The sequence below is a fragment of the Balaenoptera borealis genome (genome assembly GCF_965194805.1).
Source record: "Balaenoptera borealis genome assembly, chromosome: 16".
NCBI lineage: Eukaryota > Metazoa > Chordata > Mammalia > Artiodactyla > Balaenopteridae > Balaenoptera > Balaenoptera borealis.
In genome coordinates, this window is record NC_138872.1 from 43,006,569 (window position 1) to 43,023,500 (window position 16,932).

The 16,932-nt window shown below is 37.7% G+C and overlaps 1 protein-coding gene across 3 annotated transcripts in view; it reads left to right on the top strand.

Moving 5' to 3' along the window:
• The window catches only part of MACROD2 (mono-ADP ribosylhydrolase 2), a 1,990,905-nt gene that overhangs the window by 1,969,641 nt on the left and 4,332 nt on the right, over nucleotides 1-16,932 (top strand). For all 3 annotated transcript variants that reach the window (XM_082359151.1, XM_082359149.1, XM_082359152.1), the window contains one exon: nucleotides 1,040-1,111. In XM_082359151.1, coding sequence (XP_082215277.1) covers nucleotides 1,040-1,101 — 62 coding nt within the window. In that variant the 3' untranslated portion in view covers nucleotides 1,102-1,111. The remainder of the gene's footprint in view (nucleotides 1-1,039; nucleotides 1,112-16,932) is intronic.

Sequence of the window (16,932 nt, forward strand, 5' to 3'; positions counted from 1 at the left end):
GCCATTATCACTTGTGTTTGACCAACTCAAAGGCAGGGAGGGAAGTAGGGAACTTCTAACAAGAGGGAAGTCTTCAAGTATCCTTGATTGGAGGTTGTTGGTAAGGGGAAGCTGCACTTGGGCTAACTAGAAGTGGCTGATTGGTTTGGGAACATATTTGGCTTTCCCTGGCTGGTCCTGTGTTGGGAGCATGGAGTAAAATACAGGAAAGCTGGCAGTCACAGACCAAGTCCTGACCATTCTGAGCTGCTTGCTTCAAAGGTTTGAAGTCAGAAATCTATTGCTATGTTCGGCCTAGCCATCGTTCATCTGTATATTAAGTCTCTCGGTTTATAATATGGGCTTTGATGCTTTAAAAATACCAATCTAATTAAACCTACTGACCCTTGAAAATTTCCAGTGTCTGCTATGCCTGCTTGGGCTCCTTCTGGACAATGGCATTAATTAATTATGTGTGCTATTTGTATGCAAATGCTTACATAGAACACACGGTAAAGTAAAAGCCCACGTTTTACCTTTGCTGTGCGATCTGGTTAGATGTTTTGCTTTTCTATTTCATGGTGTCCACTGCCAGTGCACCCACTGGCAAGTTTACAGCGTCAGTTTTGAATTTCAAAACTGAAGACCTGGCAAACCAAGCAGGCCTACTGGCATTGCTGTTTTAGAGGGAGCTGCTTACCTCTCTGCATGTCGATGATCTGGTTTGCTTTGTTTTCTCTTTATTTTCTTAGACATCTATTAAGGCCTTTGAATTTACCTAAGGATGGTAATAAATACACACAAAATATCAACCCAAAAATCTGCTATGAAATGACAGCTCAGCTCCTACAGTTTAGTAAAGAAGCAACTCTGCCCTCCCCATTCCCCCACCAGTAAAAATCTGTAAGAGTGGTCCCCAAATCTTGAATGAATGAAAACAAACTGAAAGAAGTATAAGATAGGAAATCAGGAATGTAACAATTCACAGGCCATTTTAATATGTTTAAGAGATTTGGGTTTAACAAATATTTAACCTTTTTGTTTTCCTTTCTGGTTCCAGTTGAAATGAATAATCAGGTTGACAGTGTAAATGACCCAACAGAGAGTCAGCAAGAAGATTAACTAATAATAGGTAAGTTGCCTCTGTTACAAGATTTTCAATTGATTAAATGGGCCAGCCATAGAAACTGTTTGTAAAAGGCATGTTGGATTTCCCTCAGTTCTATCCAGTCCCATGGATAGAACTTTTAAACGTTTAAAAGTTTAGCCTCAGGCTAAACTTTTAAAATCTTTATACCAAATAACACATTGTAAGAAACTTACCATCTTTAAAGGAAAAAGATAATCTACAGCATATCCAGATCATGCAATACCCTGGTTTTCTGAGCTTTGATGACAAGAAAAAAATTTTTCCACCCATCTCACCTCCTGGCTTCCTGGAGTTATCAGATTATTTCAGCAACCCCAAGCTGATTCTGAAGCATTGCTTTTCCAGAAGTTACCTGCTGAGTTGTTTAGTATATCTGTTTTTAAGTCTAACACTAAATCTTTGCCCTGGAGAACGTGAAAGGCATTTGAGTGTATTTGGGCTGATAGAAGCCTGCCTTATGTCCCGTCCTCTCACACCACCACCTGTGGACCTGCACCTCTACACAAAGGTTTGTTGAGTTGAATGAGCCTCAGGGAATTCCACGGGAACAAAAATGGGGCCAGATGATGTTTAGGAGTTTTTTCCAGACCAACATTCTAAATCACTCAGCCAAGACTGAAGTATATCTAGAATAATGAGTGGTCTGTAATCCTTTTTTGTATCTTAAGGGCTGGAGAGAAGAATTAGAGAAAAGAAGCCAGCCTAGCTATTCTGAATCCTAGCTTAAAATACTAAGCTGTGAAAAAAACTATGGGATAAATGAATTGTGCGTCATCCAGGGCAAGACACAAATGTGTTGACACCGTTGCCTCTGTCGACTGAAAAAAAAATGCACAACCTAAAAGTTGAGAATTATGTTTTATTCAGTGGACCTTCTGAGGACTTCAAGCCCAGGATAGCTCTGCAGGACTGCTCTGAAGAGGTAAGGGGGGAAGCAGGAACTATAGGAGTTTTACAACAAAGACAAGGTAGTCGGAACATCAAAAGATTACTGCTACTTAAAGAAAACCAGATATCTAAAGTTAATGAATTTAGCCCTTTTCTACGTATGGGAAGATGCAAGAATCTGGGCTCTTTGGAATCATTCCTTTGATATGCAGCTTAGCAATCTGGGGCCAGTATCCTGTTCTTTCCCATCCTGAGTCCCCTCGGAGTGCACCATTAGGGATGGCTGCAGTGGCTGAGGGCTTACCATGGAGCGACAGAATATGGCAGGCAACATTTTTCATTCACAGTGCTTCCCCTTGGTCATAAATTCAACCAGCATTTGGAAGCAAAAAAGAAGAAATTATTATGATTAGTATAACTAGTAGTAATCTGGTTGCAATAAACCATCAAGTCCACAGGAGAGCTACCTGGAGAAGCCAAGTTCTAGAAGGATCAGGTAGAGAGAAAAAGGTAAATGTTTCATCTTTGTTTACAAAGGTATACTTTATCAACGTGTAGGTCATAGCAGAAGAGAAAAGATTTTTTTCTAGAAAAAAAAAACTTTTAGAAGTATATTTCAGAAAGTCATAAAATTATGAATTATATTTAGCACTTAATTAATTCCTGATGAGGTCCTGAACCAAGATGGTAGAGTACAAGGACATGCTTTCACTCCCTATTGTGAGAACACCAGAATCACAACTAGCTGCTGGACAATCATCAACAGGAAGACACTGGAACTCATCAAAAAAGATACCCCACATCCAAAGACAAAGGAGAAGCCACAATGAGACGGTAGGAGGGGCGCAATTACAGTAAAATCAAATCCCATAACTGCTGGGTGGGTGACTCACAGACTGGAGAACACTTATACCACAGAAGTCCACCCCACTGGAGTGAAGGTTCTGAGCCCCACGTCAGGCTTCCCAACCTGGGGGTCTGGCAACAGGAGGAGGAATTCCTAGAGAATCAGACTTTGAAGGCTAGTGGGATTTGATTGCAGGGCTTCAACAAGACTTGAGGAAACAGAGACTCCACTCTTGGAGGGCACACACAAAGTAGTGTGTGCATCAGGACCCAGGGGAAGGAGAAGTGACCCCATAGAGACTGAACCAGACCTACCTGCTAGTGTTGGAGGGTCTCCTGCAGAGGTGGGGGGGTGGCTGTGTCTCACTGTGAGGACAAGGACACTGGCAGCAGAAGTTCTGGGAAGTATTCCTTAGCATGAGCCCTCCCAGAGTCGGCCAGTAGCCCCACCAAAGAGCCCAGGTAGGCTCCAGTGTTGGGTTGCCTCAGGCCAAACAAACAACCAATAGGGAGGGAACCCAGCCCCACCCATCAGCAGTCAAGTGGATTAAAGTTTTACTGAGCTCTGCCCACCAGAGAAATAGACAGCTCTACACACCACCAGTCCCTCCCATCAGGAAACTTTTGCACAAGCCTCTTAGATAGCCGCATCTACCAGAGGGCAGACAGCAGAAGCAAGAAGAACTACAATCCTGCAGCCTGTGGAACAAAAACCACATTCACAGAAAGATAGACAAGATGAAAAGGCAGAGGGCTATGTACCAGATGAAGGAACAAGATAAAAACCCCAGAAAAACAACTAAATGAAGTGGAGATAGGCAACCTTCCAGAAAAAGAATTCAGAATAATGATAGTGAAGATGACCCAGGACATAGGAAAAAGAATGGAGGCAAAGATGGAGAAGATGTAAGAAATTTTTAACAAAAACCTAGAAGAATTAAAGAACAAACAAACAGAGATGAACAATACAATAACTGAAAACTACACTAGAAGGAATCAATAGCAGAATAACTGAGGCAGAAGAACGGATAAGTGGCCTGGAAGACAGAATGGTGGAATTCACTGCCATAGAACAGAATAAAGAAAAAAGAATGAAAAGAAATGAAGACAGCTTAAGAGACCTCTGGGACAACATTAAACGCAACAACATTTGCATTACAGGGGTCCCAGAAGCAGAAGAGAGAGAGAAAGGACCAGAGAAAATATTTGAAGAGATTATAGTCGAAAACTTCCCTAACATGGGAAAGGAAATAGCCATGAGAGTCCCATACAGAATAAACCCAAGGAGAAACACACCGAGACACATAGTAATCAAACTGGCAAAGATTAAAGACAAAGAAAAATTATTGAAAGCAGCAAGGGAAAAACAACAAATAACATACAAGGGAACTCACTCCCATAAGGTTAACAGCTGATTTCTCAGCAGAAACTCTACAAGCCAGAAGGGAGTGGCATGATATACTTAAAGTGATGAAAGGGAAGAACCTACAACCAAGATTACTCTACCCAGCAAGGATCTCATTCAGATTCCATGGAGAAATCAAAAGCTTTACAGACAAGCAAAAGCTAAGAGAATTCTGCACCACCAAACCAGCTCTACAACAAATGCTAAAGGAACTTCTCTAAGTGGGAAACACAAGAGAAGAAAAGGACCTACAAAAACAAACCCAAAACAATTAAGAAAATGGTCATAGGAACATACATATAGATAATTACCTTAAATGTGAATGGATTAAACGCTCCAATCAAAAGACACAGGCTTGCTGAATGGATACAAAAACAAGACCCATATATATGCTGTCTACAAGAGACCCATTTCAGACTTAGGGACACATTCAGACTGAAAGTGAGGGAATGGAAAAAGATATTCCGTGCAAAGGGAAATCAAAAGAAAGCTGGAGTAGCAATACTCATATCAGAAAAAATAGACTTTAAAGTAAAGAATGTTACAAGAGACAAGGAAGGACACTACATAATGATCAAGGGATCAATCCAAGAAGATGATAAAACAATTATAAATATATATGCATCCAACATAGGAGCACCTCAATACATATGGCAACTGCTAACACCTATAAAAGAGGAAATCGACAGTAACACGGTAATAGTGGGGGACTTTAACACCTCACATACACCAATGGACAGATCATCCAAAATGAAAATAAATAAGGAAACAGAAGCTTTAAATGACACAATAGACCAGATAGATTTAATTGATATTTATAGGACATTCCATCCAAAAACAGCAGATTACACTTTCTTCTCAAGTGCACACGGAACATTCTCCAGGATAGATCACATCTTGGGTCACAAATCAAGCCTCAGTATATTTAAGAAAATTGAAATCATATCAAGCATCTTTTCTGACCACAACGCTATGAAATTAGAAATGAATTACAGGGAAAAAAACGTAAAAAAACACAAACACATGGAGGCTAAACAACAATACGTTACTAAATAAGCAAGAGATCACTAAAGAAATCAAAGAGGAAATAAAAAAATACCTAGAGAAAAATGACAATGAAAACACAATGATCCAAAACCTATGGGATGCAGCAAAAGCAGTTCTAAGAGGGAAGTTTATAGCTACACAAGCCTACCTCAAGAAACAAGAAAAATTTCAAGTAAACAATCTAACCTTACACCTAAAGGAACTAGAGAAAGAAGAACAAACAAAACCCCAAGTTAGCAGAAGGAAAGAAATCATAAACATCAGAGCAGAAATAAATGAAATAGAAACAAAGAAAACAATAGCAAAGATCAATAAAACTAAAAGCTGGTTGTTTGAGAAGATAAACAAAATTGATAAACCATTAGCCAGACTCATCAAGGAAAAGAGGGAGAGGGCTCAAATCAATAAAATGAGAAATGAAAAAGAAGTTACAACCGACACTGCAGAAATACAAAGCATCCTAAGAGACTACTACAAGCAGCTTTATGCCAATAAAATGGACAGCCTGGAAGAAATAGAAAATATGAACAGACCAATCACAAGTAATGAAATTGAAACTGTGATTAAAAAGCTTCCAACAAACAAAAGTCCAGGACCAGATGGCTTCAAAGGTGTATTCTATCAAACATTTAGAGAAGAGCTAACACCCATCCTTCTCAGACTCTTCCAAAAAATTGTAGAGGACGGAACACTCCCAAACTCATTCTATGAGGCCACCATCACCCTGATACCAAAACCAGACAAAGATACTACAAAAAAAGAAAATTACAGACCAATATCACTGATGAACATAGATGCAAAAATCCTCAACAAAAAACCCGCAAACAGAATCCAACAACACATTAAAAGGATCATACACCATGATCAAGTGGGATTTATCCCAGGGATGCAAGGATTCTTCAATATATACAAACCAATCAATGTGATACACCACATTAACAAATTGAAGAATAAAAACCATATGATCATCTCAATAGATGCAGAAAAATCTTTTGACAAAATTCAATGCCCATTTATGAGAAAAACTCTCCAGAAAGTGGGCATAGAGGGAACCTACCTCAACATAATAAAGGCCGTATATGACAAACCCACAGCAAACATCATTCTCAATGGAGAAAAACTGAAAGCATTTCCTCTAAGATCAGTAAGAAGACAAGGTTGTCTACTCTCACCACTATTATTCAACATAGTTTTGGAAGTCCTAGCCATGGCAATCAGAGAAGAAAGAGAAATAAAAGGAATCCAAATTGGAAAAGAAGAAGTAAAACTGTCACTGTTTGCAGATGACATGATAGTATACATAGACAATCCTAAAAATGCCACCAGAAAACTACTAGAGCTAATCAATGAATTTGGTAAAGTTGTGGGATGCAAAATTAATGCACAGAAGTCTCTTGCATTCCTATACACTAATGATGAAAAACCTGAAAGAGAAATTAAGGAAACATTCCCATTTACCATTGCAACAAAAGGAATAAAATACCTAGGAATAAACCTACCTAGGGAGACAAAAGACCTGTATGCAGAAAACTATAAGACACTGATGAAAGAAATTAAAGATGACACCAACAGATGGAGAGATATACCATGTTCTTGGATTGGAAGAATCAATATTGTGAAAATGACTATACTACCCAAAGCAATCTACAGATTCAATGCAATCCCTATCAAATTACCAATGGCATTTTTAATGAAACTAGAACAAAAAATCTTAAAATTTGTATGGAGACACAAAAGACCCCGAATAGCCAAAGCAGTCTTGAGGGAAAATAACAGAGCTGGAGGAATCAGACTCCCTGACTTCAGACTATACTACAAAGCTACAGTAATCGAGACAGTATGGTACTGGCACAAAAACAGAAACATAGATCAATGGAACAAGATAGAAAGCCCAGAGATAAACCCATGCACCTATGGTCAACTAATCTATGACAAAGGAGGCAAGGATATACAATGGAGAAAAGACAGCCTCTTCAATAAGTGGTGCTGGGAAAACTGGACAGATACATGTAAAAGAATGAAATTAGAACACTCCCTAACACCATACACAAAAATGAACTCAAAATGGATTCAAGACCTAAATGTAAGACCAGACACTATAAAACTCTTAGAGGAAAACATAGGAAGAACACCCTTTGACATAAATCACAGCAAGATCTTTTTTGATCCACCTCCTAGAGTAATAGAAATAAAAACAAAAATAAACAAACGGGACCTAATGAAATTAAAAGCTTTTGCACAGCAAAGGAAACCATAAACAAGACGAAAAGACAACCCTCAAAATAGGAGAAAATATTTGCAAACGAATCAACAGACAAAGGATTAATCTCCAAAATATATAAAGAGCTCATGGGCTTCTCTGGTGGCGCAGTGGTTGAGAATCTGCCTGTCAATGCAGGGGACACGGGTTCGAGCCCTGGTCTGGGAAGATCCCACATGCCGCGGAGCGACTGGGCCCGTGAGCCACAACTACTGAGCCTGCGCGTCTGGAGCCTGTGCTCCGCAACAAGAGAGGCCGCGATACTGAGAGGCCCGCATACCGCGATGAAGAGTGGCCCCCGCTTGCCACAACTAGAGAAAGCCCTAGCACAGAAACGAAGACCCAACATAGCAATCAATCAAATAAATAAATCTTAAAAAAAAAAAGGGGCTCATGCAGAATGGGCATCATCAGAAAATCTACAAACAACAAATGCTGGTGAGGGTGTGGAGAAAAGGGAACCCTCTTGCACTGTTGATGGGAATGTAAATTGATACAGCCACTATGGAGAACAGTATGGAGATTCCTTAGAAAACTAAAAATAGAATTACCATACAACCCAGCAATCCCACTACTGGGCATATACCCAGAGAAAACCATAATTCCAAAAGACACATGCACCCCAATGTTCACTGCAGCACTATTTACAATAGCCAAGTCATGGAAGCAGCCTAAATGCCCATCAACAGATGAATGGATAAAGAAGTTGTGGTACATATATACAACGGAATATTACTCAGCCATAAAAAGGAATGAAATTGGGTCATTTGTTGAGACGTGGATGGATCTAGAGACTGTCATACAGAGTGAAGTAAGTCAGAAAGAGAAAAACAAATATCGTATATTAACGCATATATGTGGAACCTAGAAAAATGGTACAGATGAACCGGTTTGCAGGGCAGAAATTGAGACACAGATGTAGAGAACAAATGTATGGACACCAAAGGGGGAAAGCTGCAGGGGGATGGGGGTGGGGGTGTGATGAATTGTGCAATTGGGATTGACATGTATACACTGATGTGTATAAAACTGATGACTAATAAGAACCTGCTGTATATAAAAAAAAAAAAACAGAACAAAAACAGCCAAGACAATTTTGAAGAGGAAGAAGAAGATGTGGTAGTGATAAGGTGTGGAGACTTATTTATGCAATAACAAGACTTTTAAAATAAAACTAGTGTAACGTTGGCATGGGAGTGGGCAAGTACTATATGTCAATGTAACAGTTCAGAGTGCTCAAGAAATGACCCACATATAAAGAGAACTTGGTATTATTATAAATTGGCATTATATTGATTAATCAATATATTGTGCTAGATAATTTTGTATGAAAAAAATCAACTTAATTCTATATCTAGGACTCTTCTTGGAGTTTCAGACTCATAGTCATTGTATCCCAAACTGAACTGATTGTAACTTGTCAAACTATTCCTTTTGTATTCTGTGTATCACTAGCAAAGAAATTTGAGAGACAGTAAAAAAATTTTAAAACTTAAAAAATAAAATTAATTCCTGATGAGCTGGATGAAGTCTTCAGGTTTTCCATTAGAGTTTTGTAATTTCTTACCCAGTTCAGCAGTATGATCTAAAAGTTATCAGAAACTTATATTTATCAAAAATCCTTTTTATGAATTTTCTTGCAGTTCATTTTATAAAATTAGAGTAAAACAATGATTGTCTATAAACAACAAGACTTAAAATGACATGGTTAAAGATATGATTACAATGCAATTGACAAGAAACTTGGATATTTCTGTGACATATAACAACATTTTTAAGATAATAACTAGAATTATGACTGATAACATTATACCAGGGCATATCAGATTTTTAGGAATTTCATATACGTTTTGGGATATCTATACTAATGACATTTATGCATAAAATATAACCTAAGGTTCATCTCTAATTACTTGACAATGTTTCTCAAGTAATTTAACTTACCATAAGCCCAATTAGTTTGATATTCTTCTCTGAGATGCCTTAGGGGCCCTCTGAAGCATTTTAAAGGTAGCTGGAGGTCGAAAGAACGTTAATTAAAACTTGATAGGAAGTTTGTCAAAAATATCAAAAAGTTTTAAAACACTTGGTCAAATAGGACCACAGCTTGTTCACTTAACCAAAGTGACAAAAGATTTCAAAAGTAAATACAGATCACTTAAAGGCACAGAAGCTCACACAATCTGCTACCAAAGCAGCACTTCAAGAAAACTTTGTTTTCTTAACAGAGAGAGAAAGTGAAACTCCAGTCTTGTACCAGCTTACTTTTAACAAGAAAATCCATCCATCTACCTAATTAAATTCAGTCTAAATTCAGCCAATCCTGACCATGAACAAAACTCTATTCTCAGGGTTCCTTTTCCACCCCTTTCTGTATGCATATTATTTTGCCCCTTAATTTTCCCCACATCTAGAAACAACCAGCTCTAGGACAAAATTACTTTCTTTTCCCTTAACAAAATGCAATTCCATCTTTCATACCTTCTTTTGTTCACAACACACATCTTACTTTCCTACTGAAATGGTTCCTTTATTATTTCTATTAGCTTTAATTACATGTTAAACTCCTCAACTCTTAAAAACCTTAATTTCTAGTGAAAACTAAGAAGTAAGCGATTATGAACTGTCTTCTCACATTAGCACTCTATAGTTTGGCAAACATAAATACTAATAATAATTTCTAAAAACATGTGCTCTCTTATAAAAATATCTCATTGTGGCACCAAACATTTATTAATATTTCTAAACACCTTTAGTTACTCTCTAAAGGGAAGCCAAGGTTCAGTAATTGTTTCAGTATCTTATTTTATTTGGGAATGACCTAGCTATTCAACAAACTTTCATCATTTAACTTAATTTAGCACAATTCTAAAGTTTCAAGTTACCAGATATTTGGAGAGATTATTTTCAAGTAGACATTCCTAAAACATAATTATTTCTAAAGAGTTCACCCAAAAAGTCTTATTTAATCTACTTATAAGAATTTCATCATACCAAGTTAATTTTTTGTTGTTTTTGACAAACTCTGTAACAGAAATAACATGTATTGACCTTCAGTAAACCTAGGTACAATAAACCAGCAAGCTTAAGCTAACTTTAATACCATATAATATTGAATACTTTCTAGATCATGTGAACCCGAAATTCATTCTGGACAGTTTCTTTCATATTTAGAAATATTTAGTTTGTAAGTACTTACTTTTAAGTCAATTAAATAGAGCTCTTTTATAAGTTTAATTCTGATATTTTCCAGAGGTAGACACATCTCATATGTATAACATGTACACAGACATATAAACAGACAAAACTGGAGATGTCATAGCCTCACTTTAAAAACTTAGTTACGAATTAAATAGTACAATATAAGCTTACTACTTTATAAAGAACAACTGGAATAAATTAAAGTTGCTTGCTCAGATGATTAAGGCTTTACTATTTATGGAAAAGGCTTTAAGATTTGTATTTATTCTTGATAAACCCTTAAGGAGGCTATGAATTAGATTTTGGCTGAGAGAGCCTTCCCAGCAGTTTTGAAACTGAGCAGGACTCGTGGGGCCCTCCTGGGTACAAATCCTTTCCATGTCCCCCATTTCTTGTTTGCAGGAAATAAGCTTCATTCAGCCTCCCTTGACCCTTCCCTTTGTTCCAAAGGGCAGATTCAAAGAGCTGCTCATCAGGGAAGTGAGGCAATGCAGAAACAAAGAAGGGGCAGTCAAGAAACAATAGTGCAGAGATTAAAGCAGGATCCTGGTTCCTCCTTCAAAGGATATACATAACAATGCCTTTGAGTTTCTTCTGCAGGAACTAAGGCCCTCACCCAGGTGGAGGATGGTAATGTCAGGCTGAGCACAAGATTCCTGGAGCACCACCGTAATACCTCACCACCAACCAGTTGGAAGAAAGTCACACACCCTGTAGCCCTCACCCCACATTTTGCCTATTTATTTAAAAACTTCTCCCCAAAAACCATCAGGGAGTTCAGGATTTTGGGGCATGAGCCACCCATTTTCCTTGCTTGGCCCTGCAATAAACCTCTCTCTGCTTCAAACTCTGATGTTTTGGTTTGTTTGGCCTCACTGTGTGCCAGGTGCACAAACTTGCATTCAGTAACAGTTGGAGTTTAAAAGGGCCACTTTTGCCCTTTTTTTGCCTTTGGTTTCCGGTTCTACTTGGTTGAGCTGATTAGGTTCAGTCTCAGGTCATTGTGGGCTGTATTTACATTTCTGATTTGTAGAGATTTAATGCAAGGCAAAGACAGTTGCTTTTAATTCCCCAAAGAACTGGTCACCTAAATGATATTAAAAAATTGATTTGCCCAGCTATATTTTATTTAATTTGCTTTTCAGTGAGAATATTGCCAACTGAACTGAAATTTAAGAGTTCTAGGACTTTAGGGTTTAATTTATCATGCCTTTAAAAACTTGCATAAGACCTTCAACAAGGCCCTCTTTCTGAGTGCACAAGTTAAAACCTAGAGCAAAATCACTAATTATATTATTATTAGCCCTTGAATATTAGTTCCCAGTTTTTACTTTATAAAGTTCAGGTAGCCTTATTGGTTTCCTTTAGTATGTTTAATTAATATTTCCTGAGAGGCAGATCTATATGCCCTGTCTTGTAATACCAAGCAGGGGAAGCATTCCCCAGTGAAACATGTCTATCCCACAATATAATTAAGCAAAAGTTCACAAGCTGGTTTTTCTTGTTTGTTTTAAACTAACCATTAGATATATTTTCCACCCTTTAATTTCCTTCTTTTTTAATAAGTACCAATAAAACGGCTGTTTATAATGAGAGCACTCTAAAAATTTACCAATTCAGAAGTCCAATTTAAAGGAACCATCATCTGGCCATTAATGAGATATATCGTAATAGTGACGCAAACCAATAAGATACAAGAGGCTTCCCCAGAAGAGATGCAAAAGATGCCACCTAAACAAGATCCAGAAAGTTTACTCCTCAAAATAGTTTAAGAAAGTAAAGGCCTTTGTTGTACAGGCTAACGCACCAAAGGTTTAGATGGCAAAAAGCCCCTGAGAGTTCCCACAGCCAGAAAAAAAAAGACTGCTCAGGACCCCAGTCTATTCAATTGGATGACAAATGTATACCATATGTGTACCTTCTTTTGGTTGTTAGAGACACACACACACACACACACACACACACACACACACATGCCTAAAGAAGATCAGATAGAACATTTACATTTCAAAGACAGAAGAAGAGAAATGCAAGTTACCCCTAGAAGGGCTTTTGTTTCTTTAAGGTCAGAATTCTGAAAAGATGTTTTTTTTTTATCAAGCAGGCTTTTTTTTTTTTTTTTTTTAACTTAACTGAATATGCAATAAAAGAGCCCCATTCTTAGTCATTATCAGAGCACAATATTCCCAGGTAAGTCGGTCAGTTTTGTAGGTATATAAACCTGGCTAGGGTATTTATTAGTTGGAGGCTCGCAATCTGCTGTTCATTTTGCTTTTTGTTTTGAAAGCTTTATTCCCCATTCAGAGGTTGGTTTGTGGAAATAAAATCACTAGCGATGATCGTGTGGTGGGCAATGTGCCGCTTGTGAGCTTAACTCCTCTAGGTTTTGCCCCAAAGCTGTTTCAGCTCCTCTTGCATGTCTTAGGTCTTCCCTCTAGTGGTATAAGACCACCAGAGTGCTCAGATCATGGAATGGCCAGTTCTTATTCGTGTCCCCAGCAGAGCAAGCTTTAATTAAGATGAGTGGGTTTCCCAATGGGCATGGCTACACAGCATGAGGTCATTATCTTTTGTATCCTGTATCCTGTTCTTTCGCATCCTGAGCCTCCTCAGGGCTCACCATCAGGGTGGCAGTGTAGGCAGGCAACATTTTTCATTCACACCTCCCTTCATCTTCCCTGCATCTTCTCAGTAGGCCGCTGCACCCTCCCAGAAGGCCATGTTGCACCAGCATCGTGGCAGACACATTGCTCAAGCCCCAGCATTGTGGCAGACTAAAGTTTGAGAACACGTGAAAGCAGGCAGCTGTCTTCCTATCACAGTTTTAAACATCATTTAAGGGGCTTCCCTGGTGGCGCAGTGGTTGAGAGTCTGCCTGCCAGTGCAGGGGACACGGGTTCGAGCCCTGGTCTGGGAGGATCCCACATGGCGCGGAGCAGCTAGGCCCGTGTGCCACAATTACTGAGCCTGCGCGTCTGGAGCCTGTGCTCCGCAACAAGAGAGGCCGTGATAGTGAGAGGCCCGCGCACCGCGATGAAGAGTGGCCCCCACTTGCCGCAACTAGAGAAAGCCCTCGCACAGAAACGAAGACCCAACACAGCCATAAATAAATAAATAAATAAATAAAATTAAACATCATTTAAAACTAAATATAATAGCATTTGTGCAATACATGTATAGCATAGGACAGCTAAAAAATATAAACTCATACAAACATGGTCTTATAAAACATTTCTTTTTTTTTAACCTTGTTTATGTATTTAAAATTATCCTGTTAAGCTGCAGAAATGATACAGTAGAGAAGTTTACATTAAGAAGTAATGAACTGAGACTAAACCTGAACAATTTAAATGCAAGTTCTTCAGTATTGCCTTACGTTTTGCCCTTTTGCTGCCAACAAACTATAGACTTATCGTCTAGATTTTTTTCTTACAGACACTATTATTTTTCTGTGTGATCAATATCTAGATGCAACACCAAAATAAATGTTTTCCTTGGTCAATGTCAAAATATTTTCCTTGACTATAAACATGAATCTATCTACATACCTTTACCCAAATTAATAAGTTGTCAAAACTTAAAGTTCAAAATTAGTTTAACTTTGTTGCAAAACCATGTATCATGGCTCCTCCCTTACCTCTTTGCTGCAGTCCCTCAACTCCAGAAAGGAAAAGTGACTGGCACAGGGTCACTTAGCTGATCAATGGAAGTTCAAATACTTCCAGGACAAAATTCTTTGATGATACCGTACTGCTCCCTAAACAATAGTGCGTTTCTGACCACAGTTGTCATAACGAACAGTATGACCTAAGGAATGTCATCAGTTCCCATAGACATATTTACACAGCTGGGTCTGTAGACATTATTGGTAGTTCAACAGCAAGAAAGAAGCTTTCAATCTATGCATCATACCTCCAGGGAAATTAAAGAAATACCATGAAATGGAAATAGAATTAGAGTTCAAAGACATAATACAAGAATGTTTAGTGTTGTGTAATTTATAATTGTAAAAAATCAGGGCTATCATAAATGACAACAGGAGAACAGTTCAATGAATCAATAGAACACTGTGCAAATGTAAAAATAATTTAACAAGTATTTGAGGGCATGTAAAGATGGTTATAGGATCTGAACTTTTGATTCTAGAGAAACATGGCTGGCCAAGTGTGGCTTCCAGGTTGGGCTTTAAGAGGCCTTGTAACTTCCATTTTTGTACTCTTGGAATCCAGCCACCCTGTAAGCAGTTCAAGCTGTGCTATAGAATGAGGAAGGCCACATGGAGAGAGATTCTGGAAAGTGAGAGGGCATTTTGGATGTTCTGGCCCCAGTGGATGACACCTGGAGCAGATGATAAATCATGAGTTTTGGGGCCACTATGTTTTGGAGTGGCTTGTTTTGTAGCAATAGGTGACTGAAAAGGTGGGAAAAAATGCAGAACCCCTCTCAATGCAAATGCTTAGAAATGAGAGATAAACTATAACAAAAATATTTGCAAATATATAGCTCAGCTGACATGAAAGCTAAGGGGTCAGAAGTGAAGAGGAATTTGAACACCAAAGCAATAATCTGGTGAGCTGAAGATCCAGCAGTCCCAAGGGCTGCAGTTTGGTTGTTGGTGCAGAGATAGGCTCTAAGGCTAGAGACTTGGGTTTTAATGCCCACCTGGGACCTTGGGTCAATCAAGGTAAGGAGCTGAAATTGATAGCTCTACATAAATAAGTCATAACCCAGCTCAAGAAATTAACAAGGAGACTTGAGTCTGCCCAGGGTGCTGCATGGGGAAACAAAAAGCCTCCCATACTAAGTAGAAAACATATATGCACCATGCGTTTGAAACACAAATTTATGCCATCCAAAGTCATACGTTAATATACAAACTGAGAAATTAATTTAATATTAGATTATAGACCAGTGTTATCCCTGGGAGAGTTAGCAAATGGAAATGTAAAACTATCCCTTGGTATTCCTACAGAAGAATTAAATTTCTGAAGGTGAGTTTACAATTCTAAGACTTACAAAACACAAAAGGAAATGATCCATCATGAATGAGAGTTGGCGGGTAAAATTACAGGATGGTTATCACTATGATAACTTGAGAGTAGAAAATGTTGAAGATTTTATAAAATATATACATTTAAATGACAGAAAAAGATAAAAAGTAGATATAAAACTGTAAGAAAAAAGCAAACTATGAAAAATTAACAACAATTTGGAAGAAGCAAGTAAATATATAGTAATATAAATGACACATGAGGAGACATAAGGGATAGAAGGAGAATAACCAAGACATTCTGTATTCAACAAGAGCTCTAAAAGGAGCTGGTTGATAGTATTTAAAAGATACTGGCAAGGATTTATCAGAATTGATGAAAGTAATAAATTTTAAGTTAAAAGAAGAATAATAAGTTACAAGAAGGACATATTTAAAATAAATTCACACTTATGCACTACAGAACACCAATGAGAAAAAAATTAAAACAATTAGAGGGAAAGGAGAGTTAACGATAAATAAATAGGTATTGCACAGACAACAAGCTTCCCAAGATCGAGAATTTAGGTCAGAAGATAATGGAATAATTCTGAGTCTTCAAAACATGGATTAAAATAATTGTCAACATAGAGTTCTTCACTAGTTTCACTATCATTTAAGAAAATGATATCTGCCATTTTCAGGAAAAAAGAAAAACTTGCTACTCACATACCTTTTCTCTAAAAGCTACTAAAGGAGGCACAACAGTAAGAAGAAAATTGAGCCCAGAGGAAAGAGTAGTGCGCAGGAAACAACTGCAAGCCAAGAAAAATGGTAAACACAAAGGAACATCAAAATATATATTGACTATAAATTTATAACAATAATAATTGACGAATGGTTAAAAACAGAGTAAAACAAAATTACTATTTATGTACATTTTATAATACACAAGATGACACTACATACTTCCCACTGTGTATTTGTAAATATATATGTGTGTAAAGGTGTAAAAACATGCATGTTGTTGATTCACACTAATATCAGGATTCAGTAATCTCTGGGAAGGAAGAGAAATAGTTTTAATTTATCTGTAAATACTTTAATTTACCCATAATGTTTTATTTTTTTAAAGTAAAATAAAGATCACAAGGAAATTCGAAAAATATTAACACATATTAAATCTG